Here is an 18,282-nt window from a genome sequence, read left to right on the forward strand (position 1 = left end):
TCACTATATACCTCCTCTTCACTATGTACCTCCTCTCTTCACTATATACCTCCTCTTCACTATGTACCTCCTCTCTTCACTATATACCTCCTCTCTTCACTATATACCTCCTCTTCACTATATACCTCCTCTCTTCACTATACACCTCCTCTCTTCACTATACACCTCCTCTCTTCACTATACACCTCCTCTCTTCACTATACACCCCCTCTCTTCACTATACACCTCCTCTCTTCACTATGTACCTCCTCTCTTCACTATACACCTCCTCTCTTCACTATGTACCTCCTCTCTTCACTATGTACCTCCTCTCTTCACTATGTACCTCCTCTCTTCACTATACACCTCCTCTCTTCACTATGTACCTCCTCTCTTCACTATACACCTCCTCTTAACACCTCCTCTCTTCACTATACACCTCTCTTCACTATACACCTCCTCTTAACACCTCCTCTCTTCACTATACACCTTCTCTCTTCACTATACACCTCCTCTCTTCACTATACACCTCCTCTCTTCACTATACACCTCCTCTCTTCACTATATACCTCCTCTCTTCACTATACACCTCCTCTCTTCACTATACACCTCCTCTCTTCACTATACACCTCCTCTTAACACCTCCTCTCTTCACTATACACCTCCTCTCTTCACTATACACCTCCTCTTAACACCTTCTCTCTTCACTATACACCTCCTCTCTTCACTATACACCTCCTCTTAACACCTTCTCTCTTCACTATACACCTCCTCTCTTCACTATACACCTCCTCTTAACACCTTCTCTCTTCACTATATACCTCCTCTCTTCACTATATACCTCCTCTCTTCACTATACACCTCCTCTCTTCACTATATACCTCCTCTCTTCACTATACACCTCCTCTCTTCACTATACACCTCCTCTCTTAACTATATACCTCCTCTTCACTATATACCCCCTCTCTTCACTATACACCCCCTCTCTTCACTATACACCTCCTCTCTTCACTATACACCTCCTCTCTTCACTATACACCTCCTCTCTTCACTATACACCCCCTCTCTTCACTATACACCTCCTCTCTTCACTATATACCTCCTCTTCACTATACACCTCCTCTTTTCACTATATACCTCCTCTCTTCACTATATACCCCCTCTCTTCACTATACACCTCCTCTCTTCACTATGTACCTCCTCTCTTCACTATACACCTCCTCTCTTCACTATGTACCTCCTCTCTTCACTATACACCTCTCTTCACTATACACCTCCTCTCTTCACTATGTACCTCCTCTCTTCACTATACACCTCCTCTCTTCACTATGTACCTCCTCTCTTCACTATGTACCTCCTCTCTTCACTATACACCTCCTCTCTTCACTATGTACCTCCTCTCTTCACTATACACCTCCTCTTAACACCTCCTCTCTTCACTATACACCTCCTCTCTTCACTATACACCTCCTCTTAACACCTCCTCTCTTCACTATACACCTTCTCTCTTCACTATACACCTCCTCTCTTCACTATACACCTCCTCTCTTCACTATACACCTCCTCTCTTCACTATATACCTCCTCTCTTCACTATACACCTCCTCTCTTCACTATACACCTCCTCTCTTCACTATACACCTCCTCTTAACACCTCCTCTCTTCACTATACACCTCCTCTCTTCACTATACACCTCCTCTTAACACCTTCTCTCTTCACTATACACCTCCTCTCTTCACTATACACCTCCTCTTAACACCTTCTCTCTTCACTATACACCTCCTCTCTTCACTATACACCTCCTCTTAACACCTTCTCTCTTCACTATATACCTCCTCTCTTCACTATATACCTCCTCTCTTCACTATACACCTCCTCTCTTCACTATATACCTCCTCTCTTCACTATACACCTCCTCTTAACACCTCCTCTCTTCACTATATACCTCCTCTCTTCACTATACACCTCCTCTCTTCACTATGTACCTCCTCTCTTCACTATGTACCTCCTCTCTTCACTATACACCTCCTCTCTTAACTATATACCTCCTCTTCACTATATACCCCCTCTCTTCACTATACACCTCCTCTCTTCACTATACACCTCCTCTCTTCACTATACACCTCCTCTCTTAACTATATACCTCCTCTTCACTATATACCCCCTCTCTTCACTATACACCTCCTCTCTTCACTATACACCTCCTCTTAACACCTCCTCTCTTCACTATATACCTCCTCTCTTCACTATACACCTCCTCTCTTCACTATGTACCTCCTCTCTTCACTATATACCTCCTCTTCACTATACACCCCCTCTCTTCACTATACACCCCCGCTCTTCACTATACACCTCCTCTCTTCACTATACACCTCCTCTCTTCACTATACACCTCCTCTTAACACCTCATCTCTTCACTATACACCTCCTCTCTTCACTATACACCTCCTCTCTTCACTATACACCTCCTCTCTTCACTATATACCTCCTCTCTTCACTATACACCTCCTCTCTTAACTATATACCTCCTCTTCACTATATACCTCCTCTCTTCACTATACACCTCCTCTCTTCACTATACACCTCCTCTCTTAACTATATACCTCCTCTTCACTATATACCCCCTCTCTTCACTATACACCTCCTCTCTTCACTATACACCTCCTCTCTTCACTATGTACCTCCTCTCTTCACTATATACCTCCTCTTCACTATGTACCTCCTCTCTTCACTATATACCTCCTCTTCACTATGTACCTCCTCTCTTCACTATATACCTCCTCTCTTCACTATATACCTCCTCTTCACTATATACCTCCTCTCTTCACTATACACCTCCTCTCTTCACTATACACCTCCTCTCTTCACTATACACCCCCTCTCTTCACTATACACCTCCTCTCTTCACTATACACCTCCTTTCTTCACTATACACCTCCTCTCTTCACTATACACCCCCTCTCTTCACTATACACCTCCTCTCTTCACTATACACCCCCTCTCTTCACTATACACCTCCTCTCTTCACTATACACCTCCTCTCTTCACTATACACCTCCTCTCTTCACTATACACCCCCTCTCTTCACTATACACCTCCTCTCTTCACTATATACCTCCTCTTCACTATACACCTCCTCTTTTCACTATATACCTCCTCTCTTCACTATATACCCCCTCTCTTCACTATACACCTCCTCTCTTCACTATGTACCTCCTCTCTTCACTATACACCTCCTCTCTTCACTATGTACCTCCTCTCTTCACTATACACCTCTCTTCACTATACACCTCCTCTCTTCACTATGTACCTCCTCTCTTCACTATGTACCTCCTCTCTTCACTATGTACCTCCTCTCTTCACTATACACCTCCTCTCTTCACTATGTACCTCCTCTCTTCACTATACACCTCCTCTTAACACCTCCTCTCTTCACTATACACCTCCTCTCTTCACTATACACCTCCTCTTAACACCTCCTCTCTTCACTATACACCTTCTCTCTTCACTATACACCTCCTCTCTTCACTATACACCTCCTCTCTTCACTATACACCTCCTCTCTTCACTATATACCTCCTCTCTTCACTATACACCTCCTCTCTTCACTATACACCTCCTCTCTTCACTATACACCTCCTCTTAACACCTCCTCTCTTCACTATACACCTCCTCTCTTCACTATACACCTCCTCTTAACACCTTCTCTCTTCACTATACACCTCCTCTCTTCACTATACACCTCCTCTTAACACCTTCTCTCTTCACTATACACCTCCTCTCTTCACTATACACCTCCTCTTAACACCTTCTCTCTTCACTATATACCTCCTCTCTTCACTATATACCTCCTCTCTTCACTATACACCTCCTCTCTTCACTATATACCTCCTCTCTTCACTATACACCTCCTCTCTTCACTATACACCTCCTCTCTTAACTATATACCTCCTCTTCACTATATACCCCCTCTCTTCACTATACACCTCCTCTCTTCACTATACACCTCCTCTCTTCACTATACACCTCCTCTCTTAACTATATACCTCCTCTTCACTATATACCCCCTCTCTTCACTATACACCTCCTCTCTTCACTATACACCTCCTCTTAACACCTTCTCTCTTCACTATATACCTCCTCTCTTCACTATACACCTCCTCTCTTCACTATACACCTCCTCTCTTCACTATGTACCTCCTCTCTTCACTATATACCTCCTCTTCACTATACACCCCCTCTCTTCACTATACACCCCCGCTCTTCACTATACACCTCCTCTCTTCACTATACACCTCCTCTCTTCACTATACACCTCCTCTTAACACCTCCTCTCTTCACTATACACCTCCTCTCTTCACTATACACCTCCTCTCTTCACTATACACCTCCTCTCTTCACTATATACCTCCTCTCTTCACTATACACCTCCTCTCTTAACTATATACCTCCTCTTCACTATATACCTCCTCTCTTCACTATACACCTCCTCTCTTCACTATACACCTCCTCTCTTAACTATATACCTCCTCTTCACTATATACCCCCTCTCTTCACTATACACCTCCTCTCTTCACTATACACCTCCTCTCTTCACTATATACCTTCTCTCTTCACTATGTACCTCTCTCTTCACTATACACCTCCTCCTAACACCTCCTCTCTTCACTATACACCTCCTCTCTTCACTATACACCTCCTCTTAACACCTCCTCTCTTCACTATACACCTCCTCTCTTCACTATACACCTCCTCTCTTCACTATACACCTCCTCTCTTCACTATACACTTCCTCTCTTCACTATACACCTCTCTTAACTATACACCTCCTCTCTTCATTATATACCTCCTCTCTTCACTATACACTTCCTCTCTTAACTATATACCTCCTCTTCACTATACACCTCCTCTCTTCACTATATATCTCCTCTCTTCACTATACACCTCCTCTCTTAACTATATACCTCCTCTTCACTATATACCTCCTCTCTTCACTATACACCTCCTCTCTTAACTATATACCTCCTCTTCACTATACACCTCCTCTCTTCACTATATACCTCCTCTCTTCACTATACACCTCCTCTCTTCACTATACACCTCCTCTCTTAACTATATACCTCCTCTTCACTATATACCCCCTCTCTTCACTATACACCTCCTCTCTTCACTATACACCTCCTCTTAACACCTCCTCTCTTCACTATACACCCCCTCTCTTCACTATACACCTCCTCTCTTCACTATACACCTCCTCTCTTCACTATACACCTCCTCTCTTCACTATACACCCCCTCTCTTCACTATACACCTCCTCTCTTCACTATATACCTCCTCTTCACTATACACCTCCTCTCTTAACTATATACCTCCTCTTCACTATACACCTCCTCTCTTCACTATATACCTCCTCTCTTCACTATACACCTCCTCTCTTCACTATACACCTCCTCTCTTCACTATGTACCTCCTCTCTTCACTATACACCTCTCTTCACTATACACCTCCTCTCTTCACTATGTACCTCCTCTCTTCACTATACACCTCCTCTCTTCACTATGTACCTCCTCTCTTCACTATGTACCTCCTCTCTTCACTATGTACCTCCTCTCTTCACTATACACCTCCTCTCTTCACTATGTACCTCCTCTCTTCACTATACACCTCCTCTTAAAACCTCCTCTCTTCACTATACACCTCCTCTCTTCACTATACACCTCCTCTCTTCACTATACACCCCCTCTCTTCACTATACACCTCCTCTCTTCACTATATACCTCCTCTTCACTATACACCTCCTCTCTTAACTATATACCTCCTCTTCACTATACACCTCCTCTCTTCACTATATACCTCCTCTCTTCACTATACACCTCCTCTCTTCACTATACACCTCCTCTCTTCACTATGTACCTCCTCTCTTCACTATACACCTCTCTTCACTATACACCTCCTCTCTTCACTATGTACCTCCTCTCTTCACTATACACCTCCTCTCTTCACTATGTACCTCCTCTCTTCACTATGTACCTCCTCTCTTCACTATGTACCTCCTCTCTTCACTATACACCTCCTCTCTTCACTATGTACCTCCTCTCTTCACTATACACCTCCTCTTAACACCTCCTCTCTTCACTATACACCTCCTCTCTTCACTATACACCTCCTCTTAACACCTCCTCTCTTCACTATACACCTTCTCTCTTCACTATACACCTCCTCTCTTCACTATACACCTCCTCTCTTCACTATACACCTCCTCTCTTCACTATATACCTCCTCTCTTCACTATACACCTCCTCTCTTCACTATACACCTCCTCTCTTCACTATACACCTCCTCTTAACACCTCCTCTCTTCACTATACACCTCCTCTCTTCACTATACACCTCCTCTTAACACCTTCTCTCTTCACTATACACCTCCTCTCTTCACTATACACCTCCTCTTAACACCTTCTCTCTTCACTATACACCTCCTCTCTTCACTATACACCTCCTCTTAACACCTTCTCCCTTCACTATATACCTCCTCTCTTCACTATATACCTCCTCTCTTCACTATACACCTCCTCTCTTCACTATATACCTCCTCTCTTCACTATACACCTCCTCTCTTCACTATACACCTCCTCTCTTAACTATATACCTCCTCTTCACTATATACCCCCTCTCTTCACTATACACCTCCTCTCTTCACTATACACCTCCTCTCTTCACTATACACCTCCTCTCTTCACTATATACCTCCTCTCTTCACTATACACCTCCTCTCTTCACTATACACCTCCTCTCTTAACTATATACCTCCTCTTCACTATATACCCCCTCTCTTCACTATACACCTCCTCTCTTCACTATACACCTCCTCTCTTCACTATACACCTCCTCTCTTAACTATATACCTCCTCTTCACTATATACCCCCTCTCTTCACTATACACCTCCTCTCTTCACTATACAACTCCTCTTAACACCTCCTCTCTTCACTATATACCTCCTCTCTTCACTATACACCTCCTCTCTTCACTATACACCTCCTCTCTTCACTATGTACCTCCTCTCTTCACTATATACCTCCTCTTCACTATACACCCCCTCTCTTCACTATACACCCCCGCTCTTCACTATACACCTCCTCTCTTCACTATACACCTCCTCTCTTCACTATACACCTCCTCTTAACACCTCCTCTCTTCACTATACACCTCCTCTCTTCACTATACACCTCCTCTCTTCACTATACACCTCCTCTCTTCACTATATACCTCCTCTCTTCACTATACACCTCCTCTCTTAACTATATACCTCCTCTTCACTATATACCTCCTCTCTTCACTATACACCTCCTCTCTTCACTATACACCTCCTCTCTTAACTATATACCTCCTCTTCACTATATACCCCCTCTCTTCACTATACACCTCCTCTCTTCACTATACACCTCCTCTCTTCACTATATACCTCCTCTCTTCACTATGTACCTCTCTCTTCACTATACACCTCCTCTTAACACCTCCTCTCTTCACTATACACCTCCTCTCTTCACTATACACCTCCTCTTAACACCTCCTCTCTTCACTATACACCTCCTCTCTTCACTATACACCTCCTCTCTTCACTATACACCTCCTCTCTTCACTATACACTTCCTCTCTTCACTATACACCTCCTCTCTTCACTATACACCTCCTCTCTTCACTATGTACCTCCTCTCTTCACTATATACCTCCTCTTCACTATACACCCCCTCTCTTCACTATACACCCCCGCTCTTCACTATACACCTCCTCTCTTCACTATACACCTCCTCTCTTCACTATACACCTCCTCTTAACACCTCCTCTCTTCACTATACACCTCCTCTCTTCACTATACACCTCCTCTCTTCACTATACACCTCCTCTCTTCACTATATACCTCCTCTCTTCACTATACACCTCCTCTCTTAACTATATACCTCCTCTTCACTATATACCTCCTCTCTTCACTATACACCTCCTCTCTTCACTATACACCTCCTCTCTTAACTATATACCTCCTCTTCACTATATACCCCCTCTCTTCACTATACACCTCCTCTCTTCACTATACACCTCCTCTCTTCACTATATACCTTCTCTCTTCACTATGTACCTCTCTCTTCACTATACACCTCCTCTTAACACCTCCTCTCTTCACTATACACCTCCTCTCTTCACTATACACCTCCTCTTAACACCTCCTCTCTTCACTATACACCTCCTCTCTTCACTATACACCTCCTCTCTTCACTATACACTTCCTCTCTTCACTATACACCTCTCTTAACTATACACCTCCTCTCTTCATTATATACCTCCTCTCTTCACTATACACTTCCTCTCTTAACTATATACCTCCTCTTCACTATACACCTCCTCTCTTCACTATATATCTCCTCTCTTCACTATACACCTCCTCTCTTAACTATATACCTCCTCTTCACTATATACCTCCTCTCTTCACTATACACCTCCTCTCTTAACTATATACCTCCTCTTCACTATACACCTCCTCTCTTCACTATATACCTCCTCTCTTCACTATACACCTCCTCTCTTCACTATACACCTCCTCTCTTAACTATATACCTCCTCTTCACTATATACCCCCTCTCTTCACTATACACCTCCTCTCTTCACTATACACCTCCTCTTAACACCTCCTCTCTTCACTATACACCCCCTCTCTTCACTATACACCTCCTCTCTTCACTATACACCTCCTCTCTTCACTATACACCTCCTCTCTTCACTATACACCCCCTCTCTTCACTATACACCTCCTCTCTTCACTATATACCTCCTCTTCACTATACACCTCCTCTCTTAACTATATACCTCCTCTTCACTATACACCTCCTCTCTTCACTATATACCTCCTCTCTTCACTATACACCTCCTCTCTTCACTATACACCTCCTCTCTTCACTATGTACCTCCTCTCTTCACTATACACCTCTCTTCACTATACACCTCCTCTCTTCACTATGTACCTCCTCTCTTCACTATACACCTCCTCTCTTCACTATGTACCTCCTCTCTTCACTATGTACCTCCTCTCTTCACTATGTACCTCCTCTCTTCACTATACACCTCCTCTCTTCACTATGTACCTCCTCTCTTCACTATACACCTCCTCTTAACACCTCCTCTCTTCACTATACACCTCCTCTCTTCACTATACACCTCCTCTCTTCACTATACACCCCCTCTCTTCACTATACACCTCCTCTCTTCACTATATACCTCCTCTTCACTATACACCTCCTCTCTTAACTATATACCTCCTCTTCACTATACACCTCCTCTCTTCACTATATACCTCCTCTCTTCACTATACACCTCCTCTCTTCACTATACACCTCCTCTCTTCACTATGTACCTCCTCTCTTCACTATACACCTCTCTTCACTATACACCTCCTCTCTTCACTATGTACCTCCTCTCTTCACTATACACCTCCTCTCTTCACTATGTACCTCCTCTCTTCACTATGTACCTCCTCTCTTCACTATGTACCTCCTCTCTTCACTATACACCTCCTCTCTTCACTATGTACCTCCTCTCTTCACTATACACCTCCTCTTAACACCTCCTCTCTTCACTATACACCTCCTCTCTTCACTATACACCTCCTCTTAACACCTCCTCTCTTCACTATACACCTTCTCTCTTCACTATACACCTCCTCTCTTCACTATACACCTCCTCTCTTCACTATACACCTCCTCTCTTCACTATATACCTCCTCTCTTCACTATACACCTCCTCTCTTCACTATACACCTCCTCTCTTCACTATACACCTCCTCTTAACACCTCCTCTCTTCACTATACACCTCCTCTCTTCACTATACACCTCCTCTTAACACCTTCTCTCTTCACTATACACCTCCTCTCTTCACTATACACCTCCTCTTAACACCTTCTCTCTTCACTATACACCTCCTCTCTTCACTATACACCTCCTCTTAACACCTTCTCCCTTCACTATATACCTCCTCTCTTCACTATATACCTCCTCTCTTCACTATACACCTCCTCTCTTCACTATATACCTCCTCTCTTCACTATACACCTCCTCTCTTCACTATACACCTCCTCTCTTAACTATATACCTCCTCTTCACTATATACCCCCTCTCTTCACTATACACCTCCTCTCTTCACTATACACCTCCTCTCTTCACTATACACCTCCTCTCTTCACTATATACCTCCTCTCTTCACTATACACCTCCTCTCTTCACTATACACCTCCTCTCTTAACTATATACCTCCTCTTCACTATATACCCCCTCTCTTCACTATACACCTCCTCTCTTCACTATACACCTCCTCTCTTCACTATACACCTCCTCTCTTAACTATATACCTCCTCTTCACTATATACCCCCTCTCTTCACTATACACCTCCTCTCTTCACTATACACCTCCTCTTAACACCTCCTCTCTTCACTATATACCTCCTCTCTTCACTATACACCTCCTCTCTTCACTATACACCTCCTCTCTTCACTATGTACCTCCTCTCTTCACTATATACCTCCTCTTCACTATACACCCCCTCTCTTCACTATACACCCCCGCTCTTCACTATACACCTCCTCTCTTCACTATACACCTCCTCTCTTCACTATACACCTCCTCTTAACACCTCCTCTCTTCACTATACACCTCCTCTCTTCACTATACACCTCCTCTCTTCACTATACACCTCCTCTCTTCACTATATACCTCCTCTCTTCACTATACACCTCCTCTCTTAACTATATACCTCCTCTTCACTATATACCTCCTCTCTTCACTATACACCTCCTCTCTTCACTATACACCTCCTCTCTTAACTATATACCTCCTCTTCACTATATACCCCCTCTCTTCACTATACACCTCCTCTCTTCACTATACACCTCCTCTCTTCACTATATACCTCCTCTCTTCACTATGTACCTCTCTCTTCACTATACACCTCCTCTTAACACCTCCTCTCTTCACTATACACCTCCTCTCTTCACTATACACCTCCTCTTAACACCTCCTCTCTTCACTATACACCTCCTCTCTTCACTATACACCTCCTCTCTTCACTATACACCTCCTCTCTTCACTATACACTTCCTCTCTTCACTATACACCTCTCTTAACTATACACCTCCTCTCTTCATTATATACCTCCTCTCTTCACTATACACTTCCTCTCTTAACTATATACCTCCTCTTCACTATACACCTCCTCTCTTCACTATATACCTCCTCTCTTCACTATACACCTCCTCTCTTAACTATATACCTCCTCTTCACTATATACCTCCTCTCTTCACTATACACCTCCTCTCTTAACTATATACCTCCTCTTCACTATACACCTCCTCTCTTCACTATATACCTCCTCTCTTCACTATACACCTCCTCTCTTCACTATACACCTCCTCTCTTAACTATATACCTCCTCTTCACTATATACCCCCTCTCTTCACTATACACCTCCTCTCTTCACTATACACCTCCTCTTAACACCTCCTCTCTTCACTATACACCCCCTCTCTTCACTATACACCTCCTCTCTTCACTATACACCTCCTCTCTTCACTATACACCCCCTCTCTTCACTATACACCTCCTCTCTTCACTATATACCTCCTCTTCACTATACACCTCCTCTCTTAACTATATACCTCCTCTTCACTATACACCTCCTCTCTTCACTATATACCTCCTCTCTTCACTATACACCTCCTCTCTTCACTATACACCTCCTCTCTTCACTATGTACCTCCTCTCTTCACTATACACCTCCTCTCTTCACTATGTACCTCCTCTCTTCACTATGTACCTCCTCTCTTCACTATGTACCTCCTCTCTTCACTATACACCTCCTCTCTTCACTATGTACCTCCTCTCTTCACTATACACCTCCTCTTAACACCTCCTCTCTTCACTATACACCTCCTCTCTTCACTATACACCTCCTCTTAACACCTCCTCTCTTCACTATACACCTTCTCTCTTCACTATACACCTCCTCTCTTCACTATACACCTCCTCTCTTCACTATACACCTCCTCTCTTCACTATATACCTCCTCTCTTCACTATACACCTCCTCTCTTCACTATACACCTCCTCTCTTCACTATACACCTCCTCTTAACACCTCCTCTCTTCACTATACACCTCCTCTCTTCACTATACACCTCCTCTTAACACCTTCTCTCTTCACTATACACCTCCTCTCTTCACTATACACCTCCTCTTAACACCTTCTCTCTTCACTATACACCTCCTCTCTTCACTATACACCTCCTCTTAACACCTTCTCTCTTCACTATATACCTCCTCTCTTCACTATATACCTCCTCTCTTCACTATACTTCTCCTCTCTTCACTATATACCTCCTCTCTTCACTATACACCTCCTCTCTTCACTATACACCTCCTCTCTTAACTATATACCTCCTCTTCACTATATACCCCCTCTCTTCACTATACACCTCCTCTCTTCTCTATACACCTCCTCTCTTCACTATACACCTCCTCTCTTCACTATATACCTCCTCTCTTCACTATACACCTCCTCTCTTCACTATACACCTCCTCTCTTAACTATATACCTCCTCTTCACTATATACCCCCTCTCTTCACTATACACCTCCTCTCTTCACTATACACCTCCTCTCTTCACTATACACCTCCTCTCTTAACTATATACCTCCTCTTCACTATATACCCCCTCTCTTCACTATACACCTCCTCTTAACACCTCCTCTCTTCACTATATACCTCCTCTCTTCACTATACACCTCCTCTCTTCACTATACACCTCCTCTCTTCACTATGTACCTCCTCTCTTCACTATATACCTCCTCTTCACTATACACCCCCTCTCTTCACTATACACCCCCTCTCTTCACTATACACCTCCTCTTAACACCTCCTCTCTTCACTATACACCTCCTCTCTTCACTATACACCTCCTCTCTTCACTATATACCTCCTCTCTTCACTATACACCTCCTCTTAACACCTCCTCTCTTCACTATACACCTCCTCTCTTCACTATACACCTCCTCTTAACACCTCCTCTCTTCACTATACACCTCCTCTCTTCACTATACACCTCCTCTCTTCACTATATACCTCCTCTCTTCACTATACACCTCCTCTCTTAACTATATACCTCCTCTTCACTATATACCTCCTCTCTTCACTATACACCTCCTCTCTTCACTATACACCTCCTCTCTTAACTATATACCTCCTCTTCACTATATACCCCCTCTCTTCACTATACACCTCCTCTCTTCACTATGTACCTCTCTCTTCACTATACACCTCCTCTTAACACCTCCTCTCTTCACTATACACCTCCTCTCTTCACTATACACCTCCTCTTAACACCTCCTCTCTTCACTATACACCTCCTCTCTTCACTATACACCTCCTCTCTTCACTATACACCTCCTCTCTTCACTATACACCTCCTCTCTTAACTATACATCTCCTCTCTTCATTATATACCTCCTCTCTTCACTATATACCTCCTCTCTTCACTATACACCTCCTCTCTTAACTATATACCTCCTCTTCACTATATACCTCCTCTCTTCACTATACACCTCCTCTCTTAACTATATACCTCCTCTTCACTATACACCTCCTCTCTTCACTATATACCTCCTCTCTTCACTATACACCTCCTCTCTTCACTATACACCTCCTCTCTTAACTATATACCTCCTCTTCACTATATACCCCCTCTCTTCACTATACACCTCCTCTCTTCACTATACACCTCCTCTTAACACCTCCTCTCTTCACTATACACCTCCTCTCTTCACTATACACCTCCTCTCTTCACTATACACCTCCTCTCTTCACTATGTACCTCCTCTCTTCACGATACACCTCCTCTTAACACCTCCTCTCTTCACTATACACCTCCTCTCTTCACTATACACCTCCTCTCTTCACTATACACCTCCTCTCTTCACTATACACCTCCTCTCTTCACTATACACCTCCTCTTAACACCTCCTCTCTTCACTATACACCTCCTCTCTTCACTATACACCTCCTCTCTTCACTATACACCTCCTCTCTTCACTATGTACCTCCTCTCTTCACTATATACCTCCTCTTCACTATACACCTCCTCTCTTCACTATACACCTCCTCTCTTCACTATACACCTCCTCTCTTAACTATATACCTCCTCTTCACTATATACCCCCTCTCTTCACTATACACCTCCTCTCTTCACTATACACCTCCTCTTAACACCTCCTCTCTTCACTATACACCTCCTCTCTTCACTATACACCTCCTCTCTTCACTATACACCTCCTCTCTTCACTATGTACCTCCTCTCTTCACTATATACCTCCTCTTCACTATATACCCCCTCTCTTCACTATACACCTCCTCTCTTCACTATACACCTCCTCTCTTCACTATACACCTCCTCTTCACTATACACCTCCTCTTAACACCTTCTCTCTTCACTATACACCTCCTCTCTTCACTATACACCTCCTCTCTTCACTATACACCTCGTCTCTTCACTATACACCTCCTCTTAACACCTCCTCTCTTTCATTTCCTGTCCCTCTGTTTTGCTCTGTAGAGTTTGTCTTCAGACGCTTTTGTTTTCGTGTTATTTTTAATCGTTTGTGTTACTTTCATGGGGCACGTTCAGGTCTTTCATTGGAGCGCAGTGAGAAGTAAAGTAGTAGTAGTAGAGATTGGAATGCGCTGTAGTACTTGGACGATTATTTTATTGTGTACAAGATGTTCTCGTCCCATTCAATTAAATGTTAATGTTTAAGTGTCTAAACGTAGTGAAGTAGAACTATAATTGGAGTTTGTTGTTTACAAGTTTCTTTCATTCATAAATATCATTATTATTTTTTACTGTTGCATTTTGTCTAATTAGATTTCGCAGTTTCTGTTTTGAAGAGAGAACATTTTAAACTCGTCGTCGAGCAGCAGTAAAAAACGAAGATCACATTGAAAAACTGCTAAGCTAATACAGACAACCATGCCATATTTTCCATTACATATTTATAGAAAGTTAAACTGTAGGATTAGCAGCTTTTCTATGCGCTGTAACTGCAACACTTCTCCCTTCCTTACCCATAATGCACAAGTCGCCCGCGCCGAATAAAACCTGACAAAGGTCAAAGTAGCACCTATTTTCCTTTTCCAGAACGATCCTCGGAGGCCACACGGACGACAGCATTGACCTCGCAGACCCAGTCAGTGACCGCTTCTACAAAGAGGTTTGGATGACCACGGCCGGCCGCAACGCCACCATCTACGAGAAGGTACGTCGTCCCAACACGTCACCATTACGGATTTGATTCAACCAGGAGACGGAGGCAGAGCGTGTTTAAGCAGTGAGGAGAAGTTAACAGTGCAGTACAGGAAGTATCATACTGTAGGTATTCTGGCAGATAATACACATTGTTAAGATAAGATAAGATATGTGGGGAAATTTCGGTGCTGTAACACAAGTAGATACAGAAGAAAGGAACAGATAACACTCTTAATAGGAAAAAAACTCTTATAAACAAAACTCCTATTTACAGAACCTCTCATATTCTTAATAGTGAATAGAGAAAAAAATAAATAGGGAATAGAGAAAAAATAAATGAATAAATGATTGAAAAAAAATTGTAAATGAAATAAAAATAAAAAAATAAAAATAAGCTAACATAGGACAAAATAATACTAAGAGGTGAGGTGGTGATGGAAAGTAGATGGAAAGGCTGAGGTGGCTGATTTCATAGAGTTCACGTGAATGTATGACGAGCGATTGAGAGGCACGGTCACTTGACAAGAAACACACGTGACATTTTAGTCTTTCTGGTCTCATTTTTTGACACAGACAGGCGATTTATTATTAAAAATGTTGTCTATAGTAAGAAACTGTCAAAAGGCCAAAAAAAAATCCAGTTACAATAAAAAGCAAAGTAACCGGAGTAATTTTCCTTCAGTATATTGTTATATCTGAGTTAATAATTCTATAATCTAACAATAATTTTAGTAGTCGACTAGCAGCTTCTCAAATGATTATTTCTATTGTACATTGACACTTTTTAAATACATCAACAACCAAATAAATGTTGAACTTAGGTGACTGAATATTTACAGATAGAGAAATATTTACTCTTTTTACTTCTGACATTTTGATTAAACAATGCCACTGTCTTTGTTATAAAAATATATTTTCGTAAGTGTCTTAAGAGTCCAGATAATGATTATGAACATACAACTAGAATGTTTTTTTTACTATCAACTGGTTGTGATTTGTTGATTAATCATTGCACCTCTAATACATGTGTTTTTTGTGCAATCATTGATCCTCAACCAAGACTTCACTGGCACGATAAGCACATTTCTGATGGATTACAAATATACAATCTGAACATTGTTTTTGGGATCGTAAAAAAAAAAAACCCAAAAAACACATTTATATCTTTATCAATATTGCTCACAGCTATTTATCATTTAATTCGCTTTAGCAGTGTATAACTCTGTATCTCCCTCAGGTGTTCCGGTGCCTTCCCTCGTCTCTGGTGCGTAACATGACGGAGCTGGAGCAGTACCAGACCAAACTGGGACTGGCTCAGACCGATCTGACCAAAGCCCGGGAGGAACTGAAGAAAATCCGGGGCTTTTTGGTCCAGTTTCCTTTGGACTTCCTGTCGGAGCAAAACCTCATGCCTTCTGTGGGATCCAAAGAGGCTATGGTCCCAACCGAGATCTGGACATAGAGAAGCACAGAGGGCTTACGGAACATGGCAAAAAGCCCTTCATAAAGACAAATCTGCCTCTTGCTTGGGAGTATGGGACATTATTTGCCTCTTTATGTATGAAGTATAGAAAAAACATAAGCAAAGAGAGGCCTGAAGACAACTGCTTTTAATCAAACACATTCATTCTGTGGAAATCCTGGTTTTGGACGATGGAAAACTAAAGTACCATATGTGACGATGAAGGACACGAAGACTTGCATGCAAATAGTAACATACAGTTTCCTTGTAAAGTGACAATTGTTTTCATAAAATGTCTCAAAATGGTCATACGTGAAGCATGCACCAGTCAGAGAAGCAGCAGCTACTGTTTTTCCGGTTTTAATTTCCAGCTTTTCATTACATGTGCTGACTTATTCTATTGATATCCCTCTGATGGCAACGAAAGCAGCTCTTTATCACCTTTAAAATGCTTTTTGACCAGCAGAGGGAGCGCAATCTCTATAAACGGCAACAATCACACGCATGTTTTTAAGTTTTTTTTGTTTTTTTTACATCCAGTTGTAATTCTTTATTATTGCCTTTTCTGTGTAATCTGCTATGTATCAGACAAGCCTTTTTTATATATGATTTAACTTTCCATGGCCAATTTTCTGGAATATGTTGGTGAGTTCTTCTTCTCTCTTTGTAAGAGTAATGAATGTCACGCTACTTTGTTTAAATGTATGCGACTTACAAGGCTATTAATGCATGTAGAAGTAGTATTTTAAATGTAACTCCAATAATGTGAAATTAAATAAACACTTATTTGGTATTATGTGCATCTATATTTTGGCTCATTGTGAAAAGTACAATTTTAAGTATTTTTTTCAGTGCTGAAGGCAGTGAATCATTTCACATGTTACTAAATACATTTAATGTCACCAAATGTTTGTTTTTGGGGTTAAGATTACTATTTTCCCCCCTCCATATGGATCGTCATGTATCTTCTGTTTATTGGAGGATGGTTTAGCTTTAGTCAGTTTGTCTCAATGCTGTCTCGTTAAATGTTTTGCACAGTATAAATCTTTTCTCAGTTGCAGGTATTTTTTGCAGGTTTTTTCCAGTCTACATTTGATGCAGGTTCTTGGGAACTGTGGCCTTTTCCCCGCTCCCGTTCATGGGCAGGTACTTTTGAGTCACACCAAGATCCTTTTGATACTGCATGTACAACCCTGCTTTTATTGGGAAATGTTTCATTAATTTTCAGACACGCTTTTTTCTTTTTTTTTTAATTATCTACAAGAGAAATTACTTGGAACACTGTAGCACCAAAAAAAAGTGGGAAACCATTCTGAATAATAGTGAATAATTGCATTTTATAGTTAATGTAATTGTTTGTTTGAGCTTTTTGTGCATTGCCGTTATATGTGCAGGTTTCAGCAGTGGAATGTTTGTGTTCTCCTTATAGCTCTACTATAACTCTACTTTAAATGTTCTTTATACTGATGTTAAAGCCAGTTAACCCACTTTGAGCCGCTGTCACTGCA

General features: G+C 42.1%; 1 protein-coding gene across 1 annotated transcript in view; it reads left to right on the plus strand.

Annotated features, from left to right (window-relative positions):
- The window catches only part of pld1a (phospholipase D1a), a 49,203-nt gene extending 31,636 nt beyond the window's left edge, over positions 1-17,567 (plus strand). Inside the window, exons 24-25 of the mRNA XM_072457552.1 lie at positions 15,205-15,322; positions 16,550-17,567. Coding sequence (XP_072313653.1) covers positions 15,205-15,322; positions 16,550-16,774 — 343 coding nt within the window. The 3' untranslated portion in view covers positions 16,775-17,567. The remainder of the gene's footprint in view (positions 1-15,204; positions 15,323-16,549) is intronic.
- The last annotated feature ends 715 nt before the right edge of the window (positions 17,568-18,282 follow it).

The sequence above is a fragment of the Eucyclogobius newberryi genome, unplaced genomic scaffold, assembly GCF_026437365.1.
Source record: "Eucyclogobius newberryi isolate DKJ021-1_F unplaced genomic scaffold, fEucNew1.0.hap1 SCAF_21, whole genome shotgun sequence".
Classification (NCBI taxonomy): domain Eukaryota; kingdom Metazoa; phylum Chordata; class Actinopteri; order Gobiiformes; family Gobiidae; genus Eucyclogobius; species Eucyclogobius newberryi.